The 27,944-nt window shown below is 36.0% G+C and overlaps 1 protein-coding gene across 1 annotated transcript; it reads left to right on the top strand.

Annotated features, from left to right (window-relative positions):
• Positions 1–156: 156 nt before the first annotated feature.
• Positions 157–13,167, top strand: CEBPE (CCAAT enhancer binding protein epsilon). The gene is made up of 3 exons (XM_072415083.1): positions 157–312; positions 6,899–7,490; positions 11,859–13,167. The coding sequence occupies exons 2-3, from the start codon at positions 7,041–7,043 to the stop codon at positions 12,165–12,167; spliced, it is 759 nt and encodes a 252-aa protein (XP_072271184.1). The 5' UTR covers positions 157–312; positions 6,899–7,040; the 3' UTR covers positions 12,168–13,167.
• Positions 13,168–27,944: the final 14,777 nt, after the last annotated feature.

Below are 27,944 nucleotides of genomic sequence, written 5' to 3'. Positions count from 1 at the left end.
CGTTACTGGGCGCTGTGGGGGCAATGTGGTGAGAGCTGATAAACTCAGAGCAGTGTCTGGATTGCACCAGCCCCATTGGGAAATCAGTTGTCTTCCTGATGAGCATATCATGGGGGGCGGAATCTTTCAGCAAAAGGGAGGGTACATATAGTGATACAGAAGATGACCCCCCCTCCCCAAACTTGTTCATTTCAGACCTGCATTTAACTTCAGGTGTTATATTGACCCCTAGGAAATCCACTCTGGGGTGCGAGATATCAAAACTCTATATACATCATAAGTCACAGACGAGTGCACAAGAGAAAAGAACAGGTAAAAATATTGCTAAGATCACCCCATCTGTTTAATATACAATATAAGCTATAACTTTGAAATAAAGGCGGATAGATAATTAGATAGATAGATAGATAGACAGATAGATAGATAGAAATATACATAAATATTTTTATGTTTTTTTCTTGTAATGTTGTAAATGTTTTATCAAATGTTTTATAGCAGCAATTTATATTAGCACCATTCTTCTATAGCTTGCGGTATAAGACAATCTATTACAAAGTGCAACCTTTACTTTATTTCTATTATGCATTGTAGGGTATTGTATCTCATCATCATATCATTCTTCATTCATAACTAGGTAATAAATGGGAAGGCATGCCATATATACTCAAAATCTCTCAATTAAATCTTTACAAAGATTTAATGCCAAATTACTAAAATACCATGGTGGCCATGGTTAAAATGTGCTTTTCACCTGATATAAAACAGTTTTGCCACAACAGTGCATTTGGAGTGAGAATTATCTAAAAAAAATCGAGTTATAGTGGAATAATGCCTAAAAAATAAAACTAGGGAGACCTTCCAACATAGATTTAGAAAAGTGTTTAGGTGGCCAATCTTTTTTTTCAATCATCTTTTTTACAGATATGATCATTTTCTTATTAGAGCCTTACTGGCACTGACTAAAAATGTGACACTTTATTTTTTTGTATTTATCTTACAAAGAACACAAACTTAGAAAAAACCTATAATAAATGTCCTCAGTTCATATCTAATATTATTGAACACTAATATTAATATGTGTTCTTTCATGGGCCTATTAGAAATAGAGTAGATCTTATAGGTATGGTAATACCATACCTTTAAAATAAAAAGGTACATGGACTTCTTGTTTATTAGTGAATACCAGTCAAACTAAAAGTAACGGATCTCTTGAATTAATTTAACATACTGCTTCTGGTAACTGTACTTTATTGAGCACAAATGGTCAACTCTCAAGTAAAAGAGAATCATCCATTCCTACCTATTTTTGTAGGCTTTGGAGGTCAGGGGGTAAATATAGCTCCACTAAAACAATAAATTCATGAGATCATTACACTAGAAAAGTCTAGGACAAAAAATAATAGTGCTATAAAAAGTAAAGCCAGTGGATGAAGCAAAGCAATCCTTCAAGTACAACTATTTCTTTAAGTAACATACAAATGAAATCAAATATGGAGTACATGAGTCTTTAGTAATCTCAAAACGATTCCAGGCATTACTTCTGAAAGATGTTATGATTAAGCATTGCCTCTTATACACCTATTACATAGTGGTAAGTATAGTGTACATTACATTTTAAAAAAATTGGAAACCAATAGAATTTTTTAGGTGTGGTACAAAGCAAATTCATTGCGATTTTTTGCTAAATAAACTATCCAACGTATAATACAAAATGGCAGTACTTTGGATTATACCAATACAGAAACATCTTATTTTTTTAAAATTCATACTGCAGAGTAATTAGCAGTGGAAATCAGATTTTAACAAAAATTTACAACAACAATAGCAGTCTGGCAACTCTCAGAACTGCTTGTGTAATTATTTAACATAGTTACACCCAACATTAATTTTGTATTAGATCGTATTATTATTCTAAACACATACACTGCGATGGAGCGGAGAAAAAGATCTGCATGTACACATACAAGAATGCATTCCCTATCCCCATGTTCTTGAGTAGATATATTTGTCATTTATCATTACTTTATAAATGAAGTTTTGTTAGTTAAAACAAAAATAATTTAGAAATATGCGGCTTGCCATTGCTAATCGTCTTTGGAACGTTTCCCTCGAAAGTTAAATATAAAAAACATTTGTTCCTTTTTTTATTCCTTTTTAAGGAGAACCTGTATTATATAAAACTTTTTTTAATAAAGAAAATACAAGATATATAAAGAAAAAATGTAAAAAGGTCATTGGGAACATGGAAGACTTCTAGGTGAACAGGAACACAGTCAGGAATTATAGCAGCCTATTTAATGCACAGCACTGCGTAATATGTTGACGCTATATAAATCCTGTTTATTATTATTAATAATAATATTAATAATAACAGCCAGATCTATCAGTTAGAGCAGCCATTTTAGAAAAATTCTCAAAATTTTGTTTTAGGTCCTTGGAAAACCACAGCTAAAAGACATTTTACCTACAGCCCATTGTACATTAACAAAGTTAAATCGAGTTTTAAATAAAATGTAATGTGGCATAGCTACTATATTTGACAAAACATGCAGATCAGTTTGTTACCAAGCCGCTACAAAATTATTTTCTGAATTATTTTTTAAATAATATTTAAAAAGATGGGCACTAAAATTTATGGTGTCAGCTAACATTAGTGGTTAGTTACTGGAAAACTGCTCCCTTGTACGGTGGTCAGCATAGGTAGAAGATCAAGCCAACAATGCAGCTCAAAGAACCTCCAAAAACCAGGAAAAACCCTTATGGAGGAACACTGGAGTATTCAAATTATATAATTATATATAGCAAGCCAGAAGCTAATTCTGCCCAGCAGCTCTCAAATTGATAAAAGAATATAATTTGTGAGTGGCTTGACCCTTTCGTGAAATTTCCAATTTATTTTAATATTTAATATTGTTTATATTATTTACTGTGTGTATGCTGTACAACAACATTTATAGTACAAATGAATTCGCAGCAACACCAGAAAGTTCTATTTTACACCCTGTTCAAGCAGTGTTGTATCCAAAAGACTTTTCAAGGCAAGGAAATTTTTAAAATATTATTATATTTGAACTATATAATTTAACTATAAATAGCTATTCCTCACCTGTTTATGAAAATATATACACATATGATCATATATTGTAGACTACGTGTACATTACATTTAGCATTGACTGTATAATCAAACGTAAAGTTTGATGACCTGGCCAAAATATGTATAGGTAGGTGGGGATGAGCAAAGTAAGTTCAGCAAAATTGATTTTGCTAAAAAAAATTACTAATTTTACTTTTTGCCAACATTTTACAGACCCCAAACTCTCATCTTCACACATTGAAATGCTTAGGCAAAAATTGGGTTCAAAAAGGAATTTTAGTGTATTTGATCGGTGTAGTATAGATGTGTGTATTTCATTAGATGTTTTTTGTATTTGTTTTTCCCTTTTTGTGTATTTGATTTTGATTTGTGTACTATTTCTTCTAAAATGTTTATAGTAAAAGTTTTTTTTTTTTTAGTTTATTGCAAAAAAAAAAAAAAACCCTCCCCTTTGACTTTAATGCATTTAGCCAAATTGGAAACATCTCCTGATTTGCTTTAAATTCCATTTATCACCAACAAAAAGATATAACAGCAGAGTAGTGGAGCTTTAATAAAGAGAAATATATTTTACAGTTAGATACTTAATAAAAATAAAGCAGTTAAAACAAAGAATTAGATATTTCAATTCCAATTCTATACAAACTATCTTTTTGAGTTAGGAATGTTTGTACAGTTATTATGATTTACTTAATAAAGACATTTTTTTAAAGCTAAAAAAAAAAATTGTGGTGAAATGATGAGTTTGACTTTAACCACAATAGGAAGTGTGGGTACAATGCTCATATCAGGCTTGCGCTCGTTAATGCCACTTTCCACATTCTGTATGTCAGTGTAAAGCATATTATTATATATAGAAGACAGAGCAGACTTGTGTAAAATGGTCTGGAATACCTTTATTGCAAAGACAATATATTGTAATTAAATCAAAATAATCGAAAACGTAATCTGTCTTTTCATATTAAAAAATACAATGAACCTGTGCCTACTTACGGTGAAAAAAAGATCAGTTTTATCACTCCCTTTCAACAGTACATATTCATCTTTCCTTCATTCTTACATCACTCTTGTTAGCTGTTAAGAACAGCCACACCATGCAAGCTACAGGTAATTTAAATTTGCAATTTACATAGAGCTTTAGACTCTTTTTTATTCCCAGCACTGACACTTAGAGATGTTTTATGCTCCTTTATGTTTGGAAATACCCTATAATTTCTTTGCTCCTGGCAGCTAATCATCATGGTAGAAGAATTAAGGAAAGATGATTATGTTATGCTAGGGAGGGGGTAATTAAAGTGAACCTGTTACTTTGTCCTGCAAAACCCTTCCATGCATCCCACCAAACCTGGCTGTACTTCGTATTTTACTAACTAGTCCCAATGACTTCAAATACACTTTGCACTGGGGGTTTGCTATTGCTGAAAACTTTCTGAAAATACTAGCTCAATGACTGTCCTTCCGGCCCATTGGCATCAACTTTTGTTTTGAGTACTTGACCAAATACAAACATACAAAGTTGGCAAGTTTAGGAAAACTCAATCTGCAATTTTGTTCATGGTTTTGAAGATGTGAAAAAAAATGTGTAGGATAGTAAGCATGGAATTCAGAGAATGAGCATTTTCAGACTAGATAATCATAGTCTTCGTGTCTCTTTCATGACAGTTTTACTTTAAAGTCAACCCCCAAAAAATTAACAGTAAGGGGCTCATGTATGGAAAGTATGGAGTAACAAGAAAATGTCTTTTTGCTTTTAGAAATCAAACAGAAGCCTTGATTCTTATTTTCTGATCCTAGGCTGTTATGTTAGGAAAAAATATTTGATGATGTCCTATTTCTTTCTGAGATTCATTGGTAAATAAAGCCAAAGGGTGGTTTAATGTTTCAATTGGTGGAGTTGCTATCACAAAATGAGATGATTAATAATACAGTCCAGAAACAATGTTAACTAATAACATGTAAGCAGAAATTATTAAGAGATTATCTAACCATAATCCACCATTGCCAAGTGACAACTAAAGTAGAAGTGTGATTACATAAATTGGTAGGACTTGTAGTTCACACAAAGTAGGTAGTGAAGAGTAAAGAGGTGTTTAGCTACAGCACAGTACATCTTCACAACGTAATTTTGAATTTGTAAAGTTTAGTTTTAAAGGTATTATTATTATTATTATTATTTTTATTAATGTTAATATTATTAATGTTATAATTATTAAACAGGATTTATATAGTGCCAACATATTAGGCAGCGCTGTACATAAAATAGGTAATACTTATACACTTATATTTACAATAACTGACATAATTATTTAATAACTTGTTTTGCTTGATGTTAGGCTTTAGTAAAGTATCAGTAGACATGCTTTTACTGTTGTGCACATCATAGAACACTGTTTATAGATAATGTGAGAATTAAACCAAACATTGAGTCCCATCTGTTTACCAGAGCTGTCTGCCAAGTTTAGATTCACTTGGTCCCCTAACTTCCCATCATCTTCTCAAATAAGCTCATTTTGGGCAGCAACAGACAGTAGGTCTAGAACAAATTACCTTAATATTAAATAAAAAGTAAAATTGCATATTCTGTAGGTAACTCTGAAGAATTAAAATAATTTAGGATAAATTTGTGTCTACAATCAGTTGTGGTAGGTTATAAAACACAATGTTTAGGGTATCTTAGAACATTATATTCCCTAAAAAATGAACAAAATGGTAAATGGCTGAACTGAAGTATAGTATAGGAATATTTCTATTGTGGGTCGATTAATTTTAAATTTTGTTTAATTTCATATAATTGGGAAAAACCTTTATTTTATATCAATTCTAGATGACCAACTATTAAAAGTAAATACAATTACCGGTATATGTATAATATGTGTGCATATATATGTAATACTTTTCTATACCAATTGTGTTAAACTCACATAATTTGCATTATAAGATAAATAGAGAATATATACACTGGTTGCTGAAACGGGTGAGGCAGCAATAATTAATTAAACTGACCAGAGTATCTTCTGTCTAAATGTTTTGTAATATCAAATTGTTGTAATAGGGTCGAGTCCTGGTACGTATATATAGATCACGTAAATGTTCAATATATTGTAGAAACATGTTGACACCTAGAATAAAAACTGCTTGATAGGAAAACAAAGGGCTTAAGGATGCAACTTCCTTCTACTGCATAGGGAATTTATGGAATCCTGATTTGAGGGTAGAATTGCAAAGAATAACATACAAGACACATTACAATTATTAATTTTTGAAAACAGTTTTGTCTGCTATGTCTAGTTTCCTGAATATTCAATTAGAGGACAGGATTCCTTGGTGTTTAGCAGTGTCAACAGCCCATGCTAGTTGTCTATAGATGTAAAATTTTGGGTATCTGCCTTAGTGATACATTTGGCTAAAAGCCTAGGTATCTGCTGTGACCAGTGTGGAAGGTGTTGTGGTAAACCCGCACTCTTGTTAGTAATAGTCTCCCTGGTATATAAGCCAGGAACCAGTATTTGTTTTATGAGTACTAAATAATGGCAATATACCTCTTGCATCAAAAATATGAAACCATGAGCAATAAAACTGGAGGCCTGGAAGGTACAAATGTATCTTCCTGTGAGGTACTTGTTTCTAATGGCTTGTAGTCTCACCTAAAGGATCTTATCTGTAACCTGTGTAGTTGCTGTTGTGTCACCTCTTGTTCCCCTTATTCCATTTTTTTCTGGACTTGACCAATAACACAAAAGATGACACAATAAAACATGTGTGTTAGAGGAAATTCTGTAACTAAATTCTCCTATCTTCCCAGCTGTCTTAGGCTGATAAAATAAAGAAGAACGTGATTAGCCAACATACTAAGGAGAACTTTGTCAGCCGAAGACATTTACGTGGAGAGCAGAGTGCTGGAGAAAAACAAAATAACCTGGAAGAAGAAAGCCATAGCCCAAACAATGTCTCAGAACAGTTACTATGAGTGTGAAAAGCGAGGCCCAATCTCAAATTATCCTTCCCGTCTTGGAGGAGCCCAAGGAGAACTTGTGGGGAGTAATCTCTGTGATCCTGAGACTTCTGTGGATTTATCCACATACATTGAGTCAGGAGAAGAACTTTTGTCTGATCTCTTTCCACTCAAACAGGAACATCGTCTGAAAGGCACATACCAATACCTGCCATCTGAGGGCTTTCCTTCTGGGGCCTTGTATGGATACCCACACAGTATGATCCCAGAGCGCAAAATAGGAGCATATGAATCAGGAGGAGTCATTGTAAAGGAAGAGACCCGTGGATCACACAGGGCTGTATGTAACACTCTACAATACCAAGCTTCACAGTGTGCACAGACTGCAGTGCATCTACCCCCCCAAATGGACGGAGTGCATCCACCATTTCGTGTATTAAAGGTGAGAATCAACGTACCCTCCCTTATGACCGCTGTTATTCTTATTCTTCTTCCACCTATGTTTTATAAAATCTATCATTTTATTCCTATCATGCAAGGCTATTTCATTGGAAAAATGTAAATAGCATTGAAGATCAAGTAGATTTGCATTAAAATGCAGAAGAAAATAAAAAAACTAAGTAAAAACTGCTTACTACATTTAGTAAGAGCGGTGAAAAATGTGAATAGACTTTCTCATATGATAGTTCTAGCTAACTCAAAAGATTATTTTATAAAATTGGCTGGATGTATTTCTTAATGAACAGAATACACCTAGCTATATATATATATATATAAATATAGGAATATATTTAGGGCAGTAGTGGTCAACTTACCATTGCTTATTTAGGGGCCTCAAATGTGGCCCAAGATCACCAACGGGCCACACACTGTAAAATTTTAAATGTAGTGCTACAGAAAACTGTCGGACTGCAGACATACTATAGATCAGTGTTTTGCAACCTTTTTACATGGGGAACCATTTCAAGTCCTTAGGGAACCCCTTCTATAATTAGTATATCCACAGCTCACAGTACATGGGCTTAGTGGTCATTGGTAACAATGCCTCTTACATTGCTGGTGAGTGAGAAGGCAGCCACCCCTACAGATAGCCAAAAAGATAATTGGTGTCAGTGGAAACTGACCTGAAAGTCTTAAAGTGCTCATTGCTCGAGAAACCCCTACCCCTTTGTAAGAAACCTATGGAACTCAGGTTAAGAAACACTCCTATAGAAGATCATCAGAGGCAGTAATCATTCTAGAAGGAATGGTCAGGGACTAGAGACATTTTAGAAGAGTTGGTCAGAGACTATGAACATGCTATAGGAGTTGTTGTAGATTGGGGACATTTACATTTACACATTTCACCTTGAATGAAAAAACTATTTATATTTATTAAAAGATTGGAGAATGCAATAGACTTGGTCATGTTTGTATGGCCAGCTGTGGTCCTGTTGGACAGAACTTCTATTTCGTCTTATCTCAGTGACAATTTGGACAGAGTGATAGAAAATGAGGGGAATTCACTTTCATGAGGACAGAAACAAAAATAAAGAAGACAGAGGTTTCCAATTTCAGTACCCTGCTTAAAAAAGGGGAATTTTATTTCTGCTGTTCTGTTTTTAGAGAGATTTCATCACTTGCTGTTTTAACTGGAACAGGATGTGAGGGGAAATATCCCTAACAGAGACAAGACAGCAATACCAACATACAAAGGTTCTATTTATTCCCTTTGCTGTTAAAAAAATACTTTACCGAGGCAGGTAATGTGCCTTATATCTACTAACCGCACTCATAGGGCCTTATTTATTAAAGGTCTCCAAGGCTGGTGAGGATACACTTTTAGCAGTGAATCTTAGTGATCCAAAAACATGGAATGGATCAGATCCAGGATTAAAAACATTTGCTAACAAATAGCAAATGACTTTTGGAAAAACAATCCATGTTTGCTTGATAACCCAGCTTTACCAAAGAAAGGTTCACCGCAAATGTAACAAGAATTGATACAGCTTCATAGTAAACATGTTTGAGCTTTGAATTGGCATAATTCTAAAAGTTATTTTACATAGATAAATCACCAGCTTTAGTTTTATGCAGGGGAGCAATTTGCTTATATCTGTGGATTAGCTTCGTCACTGGACCCAAAAACTGCAGATTCAGGAATAAACAATCTTTGTACTGACTGTTGAGCCTAGAGGACCCAATGAGCATATTTATGTAGTACGAAGTGTATGTAAAGGCAAAATATTTTTTTTAGATTTAGATCTAAAATTAAATGTTAGCGAATTTTCCTAACAAGGCTTGACAGGTTCTTATTGTTCTCTGTGTAGCTACTAGAAATCAATTTATTTGATTATAAATCAGTCATAAGTTATGACAAACTTTATCTTTTATTTAGTGCTGACATATTAAGAAGCATTGCAAGTTAATAAATAAGAGCAAATCCCATCATTAACATTGACCGTAGGACTCAGTAGCCCAAAGGATAATATTAACAGGGCAAAAACAAAATTTGTGTGCATTTTTCTGGGTTACAGTAATGCCTTTTGTTTTGTTAATTGCTTATTTATGTAATTTACCCCCCCCCCCAACCCAAAAGGATAAACCCAACTTTCATATAGTGGTGGAAAGTTAGAACCTTTGTCACTTATTAATGATGTATTGGTCGTCACTGTTGTAAATACCACTGTCAAGTGGTACTAAAACCCAACAGAACAGAAATAGAGGTGTAGTGTTCCAACAGCATAGATGCCAAAAGTCAGGGATAATTATTAGAGACAACTTAAAGGTCCAAAAAGAATATTGTAGCACCAGTATAAGAAGTTGAAACAGTAGACGCAGACAATGACATGGATGTGGTCTCACAACATATTACTTGTGATCTTGCACTTCCCCAAATGCCTTGCTATGTGTTATAGGGGCCTGGATACACAAAAAAATTCAATTTGCCAATTTTGGTGTCTGAAAATAAAAAAAAATGGTAAGTAGAAATAAAATAAGCTAACCAAATAAACTGTTGGTCACAAGCTCCCCTTTTCCCCTGGCAGTAACACCTGTCAAGCACACACAGGTAAACCCTAATCCTCCTGATTCCTGGTATGTTGTTATGTTATGTTGTTGAATAATTATCCTGATTACTGATGTGCATTACCCCCAAATATTACTGGTAGAACAACATTGTGCTATGCAATATCATCACAAGCCTTTGAGCCCGATTGGTCATGCTTCACTATTAGCCCCACCACTGTACCAGCCTTGAGACATCCCACCAGCTTTTACTCTGGTAGACTACCGGTATTAATAGACTGCAATGCAATGTTACCTTCTCTTGTTTTTCCATTAATAAATACATACACTAGTGTTCATTGCCATACATACAATTCCATACCACTAGCTAGTTTGGACATCAGCTTTTAGTTCTGCATCCATGCTGGCTTTTCAACGGCTTCCTGGTAACTCTTGCTGAAAAACCAGTGGGAAACAGAAACTGCAAAAGTTATAAAGTCTAAAATCCTGGACCAGGAAACTTGTAATGATGACAACTGTCTAGGAGAGGTGTTCCCTGAGATGGTTCTCTTTCACCTGCTACTGTGTCTACAGGACAATAAGTAAACGGATATGTCCCCAATAGGATACAAAAAAAAAGACAGAGGTTTAAAACATCCTTCACTCTATCTAAAAAAAACCAACATTTTTATGTTAGAAATCTTTAAATATATTTTGAGTTATAATTGACCAAACATGTTAGGGTAGGATGGAGTGGGCTTCCAAAATATACTGTACAATAGCAATTTTCACAGAATATCAATTAAATGCAATATATGGTTTCAGGACAGTATAGGGCAGTATTTTTTGCATCACACATAGGATTAGGGCTATTTATGGTTGATATACTCTTCACTAATTTGTTATTGTTAGGTCAATGCTGGAAAATAGAGAGGACCTTTTAGTGCTGCAACTTATGTGCCAGTCTGACTCTGCTTCTAATGCAGAAAAAAAACAGCTCTTGGACAAAGATTTTGAAAACATTATTTCATGACATGTTGCCTAATTGTTCGTACAACTTCATTCAGTGCAATTTAATTCAACACATTTAGTAATCAAAACAAACTCACATTTGTCCATAGGAAGGACTCACAAAGTTTAATTTCAACATATTTCTTTTATATTTAGAAACAAAACAAGCTATCAAAGAAAAATAATATACATATACTAATATATATTCGTTTCAACATAAATATGTTGTTTGGGCTGTTCTGCTAAACTCAAGGGCATATACTTTCAATTGTGGACATAAAAAATTATAATAAAAATATACTGTGAATATTTTTATTGCCTAAGCTGACATTTTTATTGCCTAAGCTGACATGAGAGTTAAAAATGCAAATCTCTCTTCAAGTTCCTTAGATGTTCTCAAATGTTAGGTACTCAAATGTTCTCCAAGGAATCTCATAACATTGATAGACCTATATTAAGAGGTTCAGGTATTTGCATATACGTTTTCCCTTGGCTCGGTATTCCCAGAGATCCTAAAGTAGAAATAAACTTTGAGTTGTAAACTTATAGTTTAAGTGCTATATATTTTAAACCTTTGGTTATATTTAGACACTTCCTCTCTACATAAACTTGCTCCACTGTGGAGGTCCAACCACCCTGCAGAGAAGCCATTATCGGGAAAAGTGGAGGGGATGAACTTCACTAAGTTAATTGGGGCAGTTTTAATTTATATTTATTGGCCACTAACATCAGGAAGTTTGATTGCAAACCTTTGTGTGGGCAAATCTTTGTTTATTCTCAGTGTGACTTATCTATGACCTCTCTTTGTTACCAGGGCCCTCTCCCAGGGATGGTGCCGGCCTCTCCAATAAAAGACTCGGGCCACAAAGGAAAGAAGTTATTGAGTAAAGACAGTCTGGAGTACCGCATGCGCAGAGAGAGAAACAATATTGCCGTGCGCAAGAGCCGTGATAAAGCCAAACGCAGAAATCTGGAAACTCAGCAACGAGCCCTTGAATTCATGGCAGAGAATGAGAAGCTGCGTACTCGCATACATCAGCTGAATCAAGAGCTTGAAGCTTTGCGAGGGGTTTTCAGGCAAATTCCAGAGGCAGCAGCTTTGGCTAAAGGAGCTGGAAGCTGAAAGCCATAACTTATCAATAAAAAGGGCTTATTATAGAAAAATTGTTTTAATGGACTCTGGGTGTGGACTTTTGTCCACTGAATACATATACATTCAAAAATAAAATGATTATTTCACATATAGGTCTATACATACTAATTCTAGGCTGGAACTAGTTAATTCAAGATAACAATCTATGTATATTTTAAGGTCTATGCTCTTTAGTTTGTAAAAAGTGATGTCCACAGCAAGCATTTACAACACAGTTTCAAAGATTCCCAGCAGCTTTACGCAGCTGTTTATGTGCATGGTGTCTCAATGGGTTGCAGTGCTGGATCCCAGGTTCAAAGCCCAGCTGGGACACTATCTGCATGGAATTAGTAGGTTTAGTAGGTTTATTCTGGGTACTCTGCTTTCCTCCCACATTCCAAAAACTTTCAGTTAGGTTAGATGGCTTCCTGACAAATTGACCTTAGACTGTAATAATGACATATGACTATGGTAGGGACATTGGATTGTGTGCCCCTTTGACGGACAGATAGTGACATGACTATGGACTTTGTAAAGTGCTGTGTAATATGATGGTGCTTTACAAATAGAAGGTTATGAATATATAAAGTAGAAAAACAACAATAGGCAGATAATGCTCCATTGGATCCTTTACAACTTTAATGATCATTTTTTTTAATTGTTGCTAAGCAGGCCAAAAATGTTTCGCTTATGCTTTGTAAAAGTTTGCTGTACTCATTGTTTTTAAACTGCCTGATGCCCATATATACAAGGCCTTACTGGCTGTATGAAATAGAAGTTGATAATTTGTATTGTGGTTTGTGAATGTGAATTCATATATTCTTATATTTTCATGTTTTTTTGGAGTAAATATTGCTGTTCTTAAAATCCTAGCTGCATCAGTAATCTAATGTTGCTAAAGATTCATTGTCGTTGTCAAGAGAAACAAAAACTATCATGTTTTTTTTAACCTTTCAAAGTGTTCAATAAAGAATGGATAACAATTATATAACATTTATTTTATCTATAACGCAAGTTTTTTTTAAGGAGTTGTTGACTTAAATGAGAAGCATACTTTTCCATGAAATAACCAGATAAGGTGGTTTCCTCATAACACAGTTGCCTTTTTGATATGTTAGAGCAGAGGTCGGCAAACTCCGGCCTTTAGACTACAGCTCCGTAGCCGCATGCGGCTCTTGAGCCTCCATGTCTCCCTTTCCCATTTACCACAGATGGCGTTAACACTTCCGCCGCCAGGGTTTTTAGGGAACATTCCCTCTACTCCTTATGCATTGCGGAGGAGAGAGATTTCCCTTCAGGGGGGGTTCTTGGTGGGGGCGGGGCCATTAGGGCGGGAGAGAGAGTCTGGCCTCGTGTGCTCCTGCCTACCCTGGAAATCACCTAGTGGCCAAAAAAGTTTGCTTGTTTGCTTTGCTTGTTTTAGAGGATTCCAAATCAAAATGAGGGCCAGGATCTACACACATTTTACCATTTCTCTTGCAGACATCAATAAAGTTAGTAGGATATAGTTAACAAAGAGTCAGAAAAAGTTGACCTCAACGGGAAGTAAAAATACAAGTTTAAGCTATATCCTTGTGAAGTCTCCCATCGCTGATTCCCATTGGCCCATGGAACATTAATTCACATTATGTTTGTGTCACCTCTCTCCCCTTTAAGCATACTTCTTGTTTTCTGGTAACTCGTGGTTTCCTATTACCGTCCATGTTCGTGATAGACATAGACTTGGTGGGAAGGGAAGGAACAGAAGTATGTTTTAGATCTATAAATAAAGGTATATACACATATATATATAGCAATATTTTTATATATGCACAAGGAAACACACACAAGAAGAAGTGAAACAACTAAATGACCAGTGTTGTCTTCTCTCCTGCTCTTCTCCCATCTTTTTTTTAAAAAAATTTTTCTATCAGATGTCCTACCAGATCTTCTTATCACATTGCCACCTTGTTTCCCTATCATTCATTACCTCTGGCACCCCCCTGCCACTATTCCTATCTATCTCACCTCTTTCACCTGCTCTCTGTTTTTTTTACTGCTGTCTCTCCCCATCATCTACTTTTCTCTAAAAGTCTGTGGGAGATTACTTATTTCAACATATGTTAGCAGCTAATGGTGACCACAGAGTTAGCCCATCATCCTGTCGGAGGGGGGTGAAGGGGAAATATGAGTAGGGTGGGGAGAAGTAGATGAGACAGTGAGGAGGGTGGTGATTAGTATAAATATGTGAACTTAATTTAAGATAATCAGCCCGATTCCTAATATCAAATCATTTATAAAAGTGTTGAAAACTAGGTTTTGTTTTCTAGGATACAGATGATATATTTCACATATTTCATTTTAGTTGTGACATTGTTAGTTTTATTTACAAATTATCTAATGAGAAGATCACAGTTTATAAATGCTGGCATAAACTAAACAGTTTTGTATCATACAAATATATACAAAAATAAAAATATAAGATCACAATAATTGTTATATAGGGTACAGTATATTCATAGTAAAACATGCTAGATGTACTTTACGTATCTTGGTTTCAGACATAAATGGAATCTAAAATATAATTGTGGTTTTTATCCTTCCTCACTTGAATGTATTATTAATGCTGTACACATCTCTTGCTATTATTTAACCTTCATCTTGTCCCACAAGTTGGTTCAAGCTTCTCATTAAGGTAGCATATTGTGAAAAGACCATTTATTGAAAGTGCACAATAAGAATTCTTCTCTAATTTAATTTGACTATGAAATCAGATTGGTATAGGTTTTTAATAGATTTTTAGGCTTTTTAGGTTTTTAGTAGTTTTTATTACCTTTGAAGTTAGAACTTTCTAACAGATTTTTGTCAAAAAGTTTTCCATGGGGACACAGTTTGTAAGGTCAAGTCCACAGCCTATAAGCACTTAGATGTGTGGCCTAGTTGATAATTTTTCCTAAAATACTTCACATTGGAAGTAGGATATTCCTAAAATATGGTAGTAGCTTTTTTTAAATATACATGCTGCAAGAGTACAGACTTGTCACAATGTACAATATATACTGATACAGGCCACTTAATGTAAGATGCATGTTTTTCCTCTTGTTTCCACCCTGTAGATCAAGGGTGTCAAATTCAAATACACAGAGGGCCAACATTAAAAACTTAGACAAAGTTGTGGGCCAAACTTGAAGTTTATTGAAAAAATTGAGTTTTTTCCTTCTCATTGGACATAAAACCTTTTATGTTAGAATCAAAAAGGTTTTGCTTAATATTCATCAACCTGGAACAAGCCTATAATAGAGAAATAGCACCACTGCTACAATTCTCTGCGTCTATAAAACAGTCCAATGCGGGTCCACGCATAGGCAGAGAGGCCGCTGGTCTATTGACGCGAGTGATGCCGGTAATTGTAGTAGCGGCGCTTTTTTAATGCAGCGTGGGGCCAGCTGCAATTCATATTTAGAAATCCTTTGGGCCAGAGTTTGACACCCCTGCTGTAAATCATTGTTGATATATGAACTTCATACAGCCCCTGCACTATTTATTCTTTCATAACCCTTTTGCTTTTGCCATGGTCATGATGTAAGTTATATATGCCACTAGGCAAGGGAAAATAAAAGGCAAGTTAGCGTTACAATAAACCCATTGAGAAAAGCAACAAGTTCACATAAGTGCAAGAGGCCCTGTTTCCTGACCTGAAGCTACAGAATAGGTTTCAAATGGGGTCTTAAAGCAATTATAGTTTAAAGTACCTAATTTAAAATTTAATTATTTGCAATACAGCAACTTCCAATGCATTGGCACTTTGGCTCCTACATGGTCTGTGGAGAAGTATCCTCCTACATTAGTGGTCAGTGAAGAAGTATCCTCTTATATTAGTGGTCAGTGGAGAAGTATCTACTTACATTGGACCTGATTTAATAAAGCTCTCCAAGCCTAGACAAGATACACTTTCATCAGTGTACCTGTGTGATCCAGCAAACCTAGAATTTATTTCTTCAAAGCAATTTTCTAATTGTTTTAGCAAATGTTTTCAATCCTGGAAAAGATCCATTTCAGGTTTGCTAGTTTACCTAGGTTCACTGAGTTTGGAGAGCCTTAAAAAATCAGGCTCAATGATGGTCAGTGGAGAAGTATCCCTTTACATTGGTGGTCAGTGGGGAAGTATCCCTTTACATTTGTGGTTAGTGGCGAAGTATCCCTTTAGGTTGGTAGTCAAAGGTTAGGAATGGGTAGTAAAGTTGGAAATAAAGTTAATGAAACAGTTAGCTCCGCCACAAATAGAATTTATGTCAAGTAAAGCAAACCTTTTGATTGAACACTCAATCAGCTTATGGAATTTAGAGGGTATGTATTTAACAATGCATGATTTAATTACCATTGAACTTCCCTCTATTAGTTTATAAAACATAATTTACTATCTTATTTGTGATGACTGATTTAGATATGTAACATATATGCATACTGCATATGCCACTGCGTATAGGTGTATGATGATTTAAAATTAGTTAAAGCTTGGTTCAAGCATTAATTACATACTTTTTACTACATAAAACCTCTCTTGAAGGGTTTGAAACTATTGCAACAGGTTTTTTTTAGGGTTCATAATAACACATTAAAATGTTGTGAAACATGCAAAACCGTCAAAAAGTGTTGCAATGTCTTTGAATGTAGCTTTAACTTTACCACACAAAATAGTTCACTGTTTATTAAAGAGGTTGAGACAAGATAATTACAAAATTTTATCCTGTCATTTTGGCAGGAATGAGTAGACCACATGTACAATGTACTGGGCCATAAAGTCATGTTCACATGTATGAAAATTGTGTGGAATTCTGTGGAATGAAAAGGTATCGATCCACACTGCTTCTAAAATATTCAGCAAACTGTATTTTTAATTAAACTGCAAACTAACTAATATTAGTGTAACAACACCATGTAAACTATAAAATTCCAATTATATGTAAAATATTAAATCTCTTCGAGTTACTAAATAACCCATTCACTGACCATGCTGACAATGTCCTGGGTAACATGTTAGTAAAAAAAACATAAACATCTTCACTAAAGTAACCTTCATTTTGAACTATGTGTATAGGCAGGCATTGTAAAGGTTGCTTAAACCTGCTAAAATTATTGTTTAAAGTTTTATAAAGCAACGTAACATAGAAAGGGATTCATTTACTAAAACAACAGAAAAAGTTAACTCAAGGCTCTATTAATAAAAAAGGGAATTTGATATTCCAGAAAACATTCCCTGGTGAGAATCAATTGCTGCCATTGAAACACATGAACCTGAAAGATTCCCACCAGGAAGACAACAAGAAGTATAAAGTAAGATCTTATTTTATTTTTTCAACTGAGTTTTCAGCAAATAGATTGTACCGTAAATGGCAGCACCAAAAAAAAAAAACAATAATAGTAAGACCTCTATAAGAAAGGACAGTTAAACTGAAAGAAGAAGATGAAAAGAAAGGAAGGTAGCAATGGGGAGGGAGAACAAAAAGGGTGTATGACCTCCTGGCATGACAGGTGCCTCTTGTGTATGGAAATTTGAATTGTTTTTGTATGTTTAGATTTAGTAGAAAAGAATTAGATGCCTTGCCAAGTTCAGGTGACCAGGTTCTGTTTTTGTGACCTTGTCATTAAGCAAATTTGTCGTTTCTGTACAATTCTTGTACTGTGTACTCGTCGGGAGAGCCAGTCGTAAGTGTGGGTGGTCAGTAAAGGCAGATTCATACTTTCTCTTTACACTGATGACCACTATTACGTGATCTTCAAACTTTTTACAATGCATATGTACGTTTATGTATTTTTTAATATCTTACATGTAACACAATGCCTTGGATAGATTACAGTTATGTGAATTACTGTCCTACAGAAGAGCTTACGTTTCAGTGTTAGGGAAAAGGTAATTACCCTTATTGGTATGGTTTTGGGATGTCGAAGAAAACTGGGGTACTCAAAAGAAACCCACAAAAACTGCATGCAAAAAGTGTCCTGGTTAAGATTCAAACCTGGGACTCCAATGTGACTAGTCATTGTGATGCCCCATTTTCCAATGGGGACACTGGTTTCTGTAAAAATGTTATAGTTTTCTTTCCATTCCAAAACTGAATCTTTAAGAACACCTAATGGAAATAGTTTAAGGCTCCTAAATGACATCTATTCATATATATTGGCAATCTAGGTGGAGCCCAAAAAAGTGCTGATCTGAATAAAGTCAAATCTAAATGACCACTTGAGTGTTCATTTGGATTTTTACGCCAATGGATACTCCCTTTGCCTGTATATTATACAGAACATGTATTTCTTTCTTTAGTAACGTGAAAGTTATACAGACACAGATGTATGTGCTGCAAATGATTTGTAACACACAGGTTATCGCTTAGGGGACAATTTAAGAACTGACTCAAAATTGGCTAATGCAAACTGACAAAAAACTTCTCTTTTGGGTAAAGTTACAGAGGTCACAGTGTGCCTTATTTTTTTAAAGTGTTTGAAATAAGAAATATTGTTTCTACTCTATAGCAACCAGTCAGTTTCAACCTTTTTGATGTGTTGTGCTTTACTAGTACAGGCTTCAGTGAAATGAGTAGCCATTGGCCAAAACAAATGGTGTACATTTTGGACACATTTAAACCACTGTGTGAAAACTCATGAATAGCAACAGCTAGTAAATTTAGACCACTAAAAAGTTAGGCCCCTGCAATATTCCCTGATAAAGGCTGTAAATAGTGCAGGATGGGCAATATCAGGTACCAGTATCACCACCATCAGAACAAAATGAGTTTGGTTTTGTCAGTCTGTGGGTTTTGTGGGTAAGCTATAAGCCACTGGCCGCTGGTTTCCTGAGTCAGCACTATAAATCTACCAATAAAGTAGGCTCTAGCTACATTATCCTTGTCGCTCAAACCTTTAAAACTCCCTTTATAACCGCTCAACAGATTTTGTAATAAAACTATAAATTTAACATATTGCTAAAGTCATCTTTGTGAATGGCAAAAGTACATTTTTACAGTGATCACAGGCAGATTTTATACTTTTTTGACACATAATTCCAACTGGTTTTCCATAGGTTTACATACACTTTTTATTATTGGTAGGATTGCCTTTAAATTGTTTACTTTGAACCAAATCTTTAGGGTAGCCTTCCGCAAGCTTCTTACAGGGAGATGATGGAATTGTGGCCCAATTATCTAGACAGAACTGGTGAAATTGGGACAGGTTTGTGTCCACAAATTTCCAATCGGATTGAGGTCAGAGCTTTGTGATGGACACTCCAGTAACTTGACGTATATCAGCACATTGCTTAACTTTTTTTCATCCTGAATGCATGCACATAGGGTCAGAATTGTTCAAAGCCCTAAAGTTTCCATTTGACTCACTGTGCTTCCCTATGCAGTGCTAATACAGTGCTCTTTTTTCCCGTTAAATGTATCTTCCTGTGTTTTATTAGGTCCAGCCGTACACATAATAAAGCACTTAACCCTCACACAACTCTCAGTGGACATTGGCCTACCAGGGATGGACATATGGGGCTCTTTGTATTGCTGGGGTCACCAGGCCAAACATGCCCCCCACACATATTGGGAAGAAGAATTTCCCCAAGAAGACACAATCAATTTTACAATACTAAGACAGTGACCTCTACTGCCACCTTGTGGCACACTTTCTTATCTACAGGATTGTGAAGTTTTATCCGTTATGTAAAAAGCTATATTACTTAGTTGATTTCCTAAAAACAATAGGGAAAAATGTATTGTTATATAACGCTGTTGAGCACAAATATAATAGGAAGAATAATTATATGTTTTACAGTATGAGCCATTAGGTAACAGTATAGGGTTTCTGTATACCTTACTTTCTAATGTAAATATTTAGTTTCCAAGAGTTGAGTTGCCAAGATTCAGGGGTGTAACAATTCTCATGAGTGATTCAGAGGTTAGTGACAGCGGGTGGCTTCATGGGAGAGGTAGAACCAAACTTGAAAGAAGTAATAATACTTTTAATTTACCATTGTGCCACAAGGTAGAAGCTCTTGTCGCTGGATCATCTGTGGGCATATATACACATCGTAGCAAAAATCCTGCAAAGGTATTAGTAAAAAAGAATTAGTAAAAAGTATTACTATCTAATATGCTTCAGCCATACCCTGCCAATGCCTTGCCCACTAATCTACTCCCACGGTTTGGTTTGGCATGCTTCATGTGCCACTGCCTTTTCATTTGTTCTTTTGTTATATCACTGTCAAATGTTGGTAGATACGTTATTCTCTACCATGGAATTTTTTAAAGAATGTCAGAGTGAACCCCTTAGTGCAGGGGTGTCAAACTCAAATACACAGTGGGCCAAAATTAAAAACGTAGACAAAGTCGCGGGCCAAATTTGAAACAGAAATCGCGCCGCTACTACAATTCCCTGTGTCAAGAAAACAGTCCAATGCGGGGCTTAATGTTATGAGTGGCGAGAACTCCCTCTTCACTGAAAAAGCACCGCTACTACAATTGCCTGCGTCTATCAAACAGTCCAATGTGGGGCCACGCATAGGCAGAGAGGCCGCTGGCCAATAGACCCGAGTGATGCCGCTACTACAATTCCCAGCATCACTTGCATCTGTAAAACAGTCCAATGGGGGGGCCACGCATAGGCAAAGAGACCACTGGTCTATAGATGTAAGTGATGCCGCTACTCCAATTTCCAGCATCTATAAAACAGTCCAATTCAGGGCCAAGCATAGGCATAGAGACTGCTGGTCTATAGACGCGAGTGATGCCACTACTACAATTCCCGGCATTACTTGCGTCTTTATAACAGTCCAATGCGGGGCCATACATAGGCAGAAAGACCAACCATGTAATTAAGCCCCAACGCTACATACACAAATTAGATGATTGTTGCCCAAAATGAGTGGTCCGTCTTTTGTACAGTGGTCCTAGAATATTGTCACCTGGGGAGGTTGATGAACAACTGATTGGGAACAACTACTCTGCTTTCTTATGAATGAGCCGCTTGCTTATCCTCCCCCCTCTCTCATTTCCAGTAACAGTGATTTGAAGTCAATCTGACATCTGTACTTGGAATTAAGTCTTCTGCTCTGTTTTCTACGCTTGACCCACTTTTTTAACTGCTTTTATTTACTGATTTTTAAATGTCAAGGCTCAAAGTACAGGCTAGCCAACATCTGCTTTGTTAAAATGTAACGTAATTACAAAAAACAGTCCTAGAGATAATTAATATTGACATTGAGCATTACATAATGAATAGTCAAGCATATCAGATACACGTACACAAATGAGATGTAAACACACAAACTACACAGCCACAGTTTAACCCTTTAGGCATAATAATAAAAATAACTTTCCTGTTTCTATCATATGTTATGACATCATTAAGCTATATCATTAATGGACATATATGGCATCATCACCATGTTGAATTAGGATTTATACCATTTTTATTATGGTAAAGGGAAGACCGGGTGCAGTAATCTGGCATCTAAATTTAAAGCTGAACCCTAGGCACATGTAAAAAAAATATTTGTTGCAACCCTGTAACCATTTATACAACAAGCAGTGTAATTATCTAGATTCACTTTTCTATCAGTGATCCCTGAATGGCAGCACTGGGATTGGAATAGGTACCATAAAGAACCAATAAAAATTGTACAGCAGTGCTAAAATTCTAACATAAAAAAGCCTGTAGTAGGAAACAAAATTATGAGCTTCTCAATGCTGCCTTTTCTGTACAAGTCAAAGGCTGGGAAGGGACAGGACCAGTAAGTGTTATCTGCAGCCGAGTAAAAAGAAATCCTGCTCTGCCACATAGGGTTGTGCTGTGTGTCCCAGCTGTGCAAATTTCAGGACAGTATGGACAGAAATAAAAATCTTAAGCAGTTTTTCTATGTGAGTAATCTGCATTTCACCTTATCCTTTTTTTAGCGCTGGTTTATTTGGAGTTCAGCTTAGAAATGTAAGTGTAAGTACAAAATGGTGTATTGGGATTGCTGGTTCTATTTCAATATGTAAAATTAGAAATATGTGCATTCATCATCCAATAGAATGTAAATTACTACTTTCCTAACACCAACACTCAGGTCATTAAGCTTGGGTCAGGCATATTACTAAAAAGGGTTATACTACTATACTACTAGGGCCCACTATGGTTTTCAAGACATTAACCCATTATTAGGCCCATTATCAATGTGTAAAACAGAATTCAAGATCACCAGGTCAGCTACCCCTAGCCTGATCCATAAATTAGGAAAAGGTCCCCTAGGGTCTACATGGCCAACCCCTTGACACACATGAAATCCAGCTCAATCAGCACTTACCTTTTAAACAGCTAACCTCTAAATGATGCCATGGGAAATCCAGACTGCCCAGACCTTGTGCTACTTAAATCAATCATTTCTTTATTGAAGGTTTAGAAATGATTTTACTTAATGGATCACACTAATTTCCTTGTATTTCATAATACCTCTCCCTTTATTCTTCAGAGGAACCTGTACAGGGGGGAGCACCCCCAGGAACAACAGATGGAGCCCAAAAACAGAAGATAAATCATTTCTTCATTTGGTCAGGTCTTATCCTCTTCTGGTAACAGCCCCAACATTCCTACATGTACAGTTGACGCCCCATTATCCAGAACTCAATAAACCAGCACTCTCAAGCAACCGGGACATGACCCGGGCAAAAAACCTAAGCCTCCGGAACCTCCCACAATTGGGTATGAACTTTCTACTGCTGACAATATACTGCCTTGTGCTTTTTGTGGGACATCCTGATTTTATAGCACAGGTATATTTTCTGACTATAAGTGGATTTGTAAGTCATACTCTGCATTGTACTTTTAATAAATTGCTAATAATTTGCTTTTTTAGTCTATATCAATGTTAACATCAAGTCTATTCAGTGTTTATGGTATGATATGGTAAAGTATGGAGTACAGATTTAGTTAGGCCTATTTTTAATAGTAACATTCAAGCATCCGGAAACTACATTTATCCAGAATCTACCAATCCCCATTAGTGCAGGATAACAGGGAGTACATGTACCTTACTATCCTCTTCATGCTTGCACTTATAAGGAGGACTAACTACAAAAACAACAGCACCATCTAGAGGCTAGGGGATGGTAAAGGATTTAAATTAAAATTACACTGGGGAACGCATTTTTTGTTGAGTTAGATGTTACGCTTGTTTTATACAAATTTTTGAGTGGTGAATCCAGAAATGACCCCAGTTTTTTGCTATCACATCCAGTTTTTATGATACGGGGTACCCTCCATTTTTGTCAAAAAACATAAAAATTTTACATGCAATGAAAAAATAATGAAATATTAACTTGAATGTACTGTTTATTTAAACTTCTTTTGTTCATACACAAAATTACATTTTTTTTTACAGTAAAACATTTGAAATTCAATCGGGTAAGCGGTTAAGGTAAAAATATATGCTTATAGCTTTTCCTGGAGTGTTCAGTGTTAGGCCAGTCCCACTGGATTCTCCAAAATTAGTCAAGCATAATCATCATCATTCACCATCACCATCATGTACATCCCATTTACCCTGATACTGTCCTTCCATGACCTTCAAATCTTGCTGGAATTGTTCATCTTGCTTATCACTGACTGCACCAAGGTTTTCTGGGAACTTAGAAAGATGGCTATGCATAAAATGCACCTTGTTGCTCATATTGCAACCAAGCATTTTGTAGATCTCCAAAAGTTTCTGGAGTTTCTCGTGTGTTTCCAAGAAAGTCCTTGACAATGGCTTTGAATGATAACAAAACATTTTTTTACACTTCTAACATTGTCCTGATGAATTGTAAATCTTTGATGAGCTGCCGAATCTGTGGACCATCAAACACACCAGTCTTTATTTTTTCAAATGACAGGCTAGGAAATGCCAAAATGAGGTATTTGCAACAATCTCCTTCGGTTAGCAAAGCTTTAACAAACTGCTTCATCAGACCCAGTTTCATGTGCAGAGGCGGGGATATAATAGTCTTTCTATCAACAAGTGGCTCATGTAGAATGTCTGGATTACCTGGTTTTAGCGCAGATCTTGGAAGCCAATTCCTTTCCACCCAATGCCTCTCACAAGCTCTGCTATCCCTGTCATGTACAGATAACAGGGATACTTGGTGTATCCGCATTGCTGACCAAGAAGGAAGCTTACCATTTTAAGGTCAACACAGATGACCCAATTGTGTTGGTGATATTGCAACAACTCAATGACTCTCTTTATGTCTGCAACTTCTTCACAAAGAGAAATTGAATGGCCAATTGGGACTCCAATATAATGCCATTGTGAAGGAGGACACACTTTAAGCTCTACTTTGAGCTATTGATGAATAGTCGCCATTCAGTTGACACAAAGCCACTGTCAGTTCTAGCAACTGTCAGTACTGCAAAACATGCAATTTCTCTGGTTTGAAAGTATGATACCTTTGGTCCTTTTTCAAGTAAGTTTTTCTCATGCTGTCTTAATGCTAGGAGTTCTGAAGCCTTCTTCGATTGTCCCAAATCACAGGCCAAATCACTCAACTCATGCTGCTCAAATCCCTTACGAACAGATTCCTCTTCAATTTCAAACTTTTCATCATTGTTGTCACCTAGTTCATCACCATAATCATGTTCTTCAAGAGAGGGTAGTGTAACGAAAACCGGCACTGGGATTTCATCTGAAAGAGCCACTGGGTGTATAGCTGATGGTAGACTAGGATACTCTATATTACTTTATTTTTTCTTGTTATTCACTATACAAAAGTAACAGTCACTGAAATGATCTCCTGGCTCTCGCCTAACCATAGGTAGACCAAATGGCATCTTATCACGTGTTCCCCTTGTACACTAACTATTTAACTTTGAAATATGCCAAATAGGCTTGCTCTACAATGAACTGATGCTCGCCCTTTGACTGGGAATGGTGTAACTGCCACAGATAAAACAAAATGAATCGGCTGTTTAGGCACTTACGACGAGAAACAGCAGAGCCATACATGATCTGAAAGAAAGGAAATATGTGTGTAAGTAGAAAAAAAAAGTTTGCCTATTCACTACCTGGAGCAGCACACAACCTCTGACCACACTGTCTTGCGTGTAAACAAATAGCCTATACAAATCCACGCTACAGTAATCACATTAATATAGGCGGAGTTCATCACCATAATCATGTTCTTCAAGAGAGGGTAGTGTAAGGAAAACCGGCACTGGGATTTCATCTGAATGAGCCACTGGACGTATAGCTGATGGTAGGCTAGGATACTCTATATTACTTTATTTTTACTTGTTATATCCTGAAGTTTTCACTATACAAAAGTAACAGTCCCCGAAATGATCTCCTGGCTCTCGCCAAACCATAGGTATACCAAATGGCATCTTATCACGTGTTCCCCTTGTCCACATCCGTAAACCCTCGACACACTGTTTGCACACCTTATGAGGGGCCCAAGACTTATCTTGATCACCAAGTTTAACTTTGAAATATGCCAAAAAGGCTTGCTCTACAAATGTGCTGATGCTCGCCCTTTGACTGGGAATGGTGAAACTGCCACAGATATAACAAAATGAATCAGGGCTGTTTAGGAACTTACGACAAGAAACAGCAGAGCCAGACATGATCTGAAAGAAAGGAAATACGTGTGTAAGTAGAAAAAAAAAGTTTGCTTATTCGCAACGTAGCGCACAACCTCTGACCACACTGTCTTGCCTGTAAACTATTAGCCTATACAAATTCATGCTACAATATTTGCATTAATATAAGCGGTAGAGAAAAAAACGCTGATGTGATAAAAGAAAACTAACTTTACTTTCAGAATTAGCATACAGATTTTAGTGCGAATAAGCTTAAAAATTCAACAAAAAATCAACAAAGTCAACAAAAACTGTGTTCAAAATTGTTTCCCAGTGGTTGTTTAGGAACTTACGACGAGAAACAGCAGAGCCAGACATGATCTGAAAGAAAGGAAATACGTGTGTAAGTAGAAAAAAAAAGTTTGCCTATTCACTACATAGAGCAGCGCACAACCTCTGACCACACTGTCTTGCGTGTAAACAAATAGCTATACAAATCCACGCTACAGTAATCACATTAATATAGGTGGTAGAGAAAAAACCTGACGTGATAGAAGAAAACTAACAGCACTTTCAGAATCAGCATACCTATTTTAGTGTAATAAGCTTAAAAATTGAAGTCAACAAAAAATTTGTTCAAAATTGTTCCCCAGTGTTATTCATTGTTCGTAAAGCATGAGTGAACAGGAGGTGTTTCTCACTTTCCAAAGGATGTTGCAGTTAAAAAAAAAAAAATTGAAGTGGATGCACAACCACTAGGAGGTTTAGATTTTTAAATCTTATTGATTGATTTTGTTCAAGCAGTGCACACATTTTATAATCTATGCAGACCTACTCATCTTCCCTTTTTCTCTTCTATAACTCAGGAATTCAATCAGTTAACAGCAGGTGGAGCCATTGGCCTTCCTAACCAACACACATCATAACTTTGAAGTTTGATTTATCTTATTTGTTTCTTTCTTGGGTTTCCCCTATCCTAACTTTATCATGGTACTGACATTATTTAATAATTTTTTAATTTTTTATTACATTATTCATTACATTTCTTTTACATTGTTTTAGACCCAATAAGGTCTAAGGCAGGCAGGCCCAGGGCAGGCAGATCATAAATAGTGTAAAGGGCCTGCAGGGTTCTGTACAGCATGGAAGTTGTAGTAACAATCACATGTGATGCAGTCTCTATATAGGGAAAAAAAAATGAAATGCAATGAATGAAAGAGGTGAGTCAGTGGCAGTAAGGCTCTGAAAAAAAGGTTATATAATTCTGGATGTCCCCCAGCCAGGAAATAAGACTCAGGGACTTCTGACACCTTATATTCACCTAGCATATTGTACTTATATTGGTTATGGGGGGACTATGGGGCTGATTTATTACAGCGATCCAAGGCTGGAGAAGATACACTTTCATCCCTGGGTGAAGCTGGGTGATAAAGCAAACCTGCAATGGATTGCTTAAAAGTGATTTGCTGTTTGTTAGCAAATGTTTTCAATTCTGGACCAGATCCATTTCAGGTTTACTGGATCACCCTGCCTCACTGATTAAAGTGAGCCTTGAAGAGGTTTAATAAATCAAGCCTCAGCGCAAATACATTGAAACACCAATTTAAATTTCTCATAGAGATTAAGGATTTTAAAGCCACCAAAAGAGTTACAATAGATTCAGCAAATCTCATTAAAAATCTTACTATTTTATTTACAAACATTAAAATGAATAAACAAGACACAACTATTTCATAACATTTGATGTTTTTGGGTTATCATGAACAGTTCAGTTTGAGCTTGCTGTCCTATGCAGGATGGTACACTCCAGGGATGCTCTCCATAAGGGGGAATTATCTTGGTGAAATATTTCCCCATGACACAATCATCTCAATGTTTGGTGCCTGAGCAGGAGATGCTTTTGCTCCAAGCTCTCTTGACAAAATGTCTTTTGTTGCTGTAAATCACATTGAGTCTAAACTGGGCATTTGAGAAAACAAGTTTATAATTTATATATCAGAAACATTAAGAGACACTAGCCTGATCTCTGACCAGAAACCTGGGGGACCTTAACAGCATTTTATGTTTTGTGCTGAATATATGCTGTTCATGATAAGCCAAAAAAGTTATGGAATTGTTGTGTCTTGAGTATAATTTGACCTCGTTTGGTGTCCTTAAAAACTCCAATCTCTATGAGTAATAGAATATGGTGTTTCAACCTTCTGACATAGT

The sequence above is a fragment of the Pyxicephalus adspersus genome, chromosome 6 (genome assembly GCF_032062135.1).
Source record: "Pyxicephalus adspersus chromosome 6, UCB_Pads_2.0, whole genome shotgun sequence".
Classification (NCBI taxonomy): domain Eukaryota; kingdom Metazoa; phylum Chordata; class Amphibia; order Anura; family Pyxicephalidae; genus Pyxicephalus; species Pyxicephalus adspersus.
The sequence above is the reverse complement of the archived record's forward strand: the minus strand, read 5'-3'. Positions and strand labels throughout refer to the sequence as shown.

Coding starts and splice junctions, on each gene's coding strand:
- CEBPE (XM_072415083.1), top strand. CDS start 7,041: ATGTCTCAGAACAGTTACTATGAGTGTGAAAAGCGAGGCCCAATCTCA. Junction 7,491..11,858: donor CACCATTTCGTGTATTAAAG/GTGAGAATCAAC, acceptor CTTTGTTACCAG/GGCCCTCTCCCAGGGATGGT.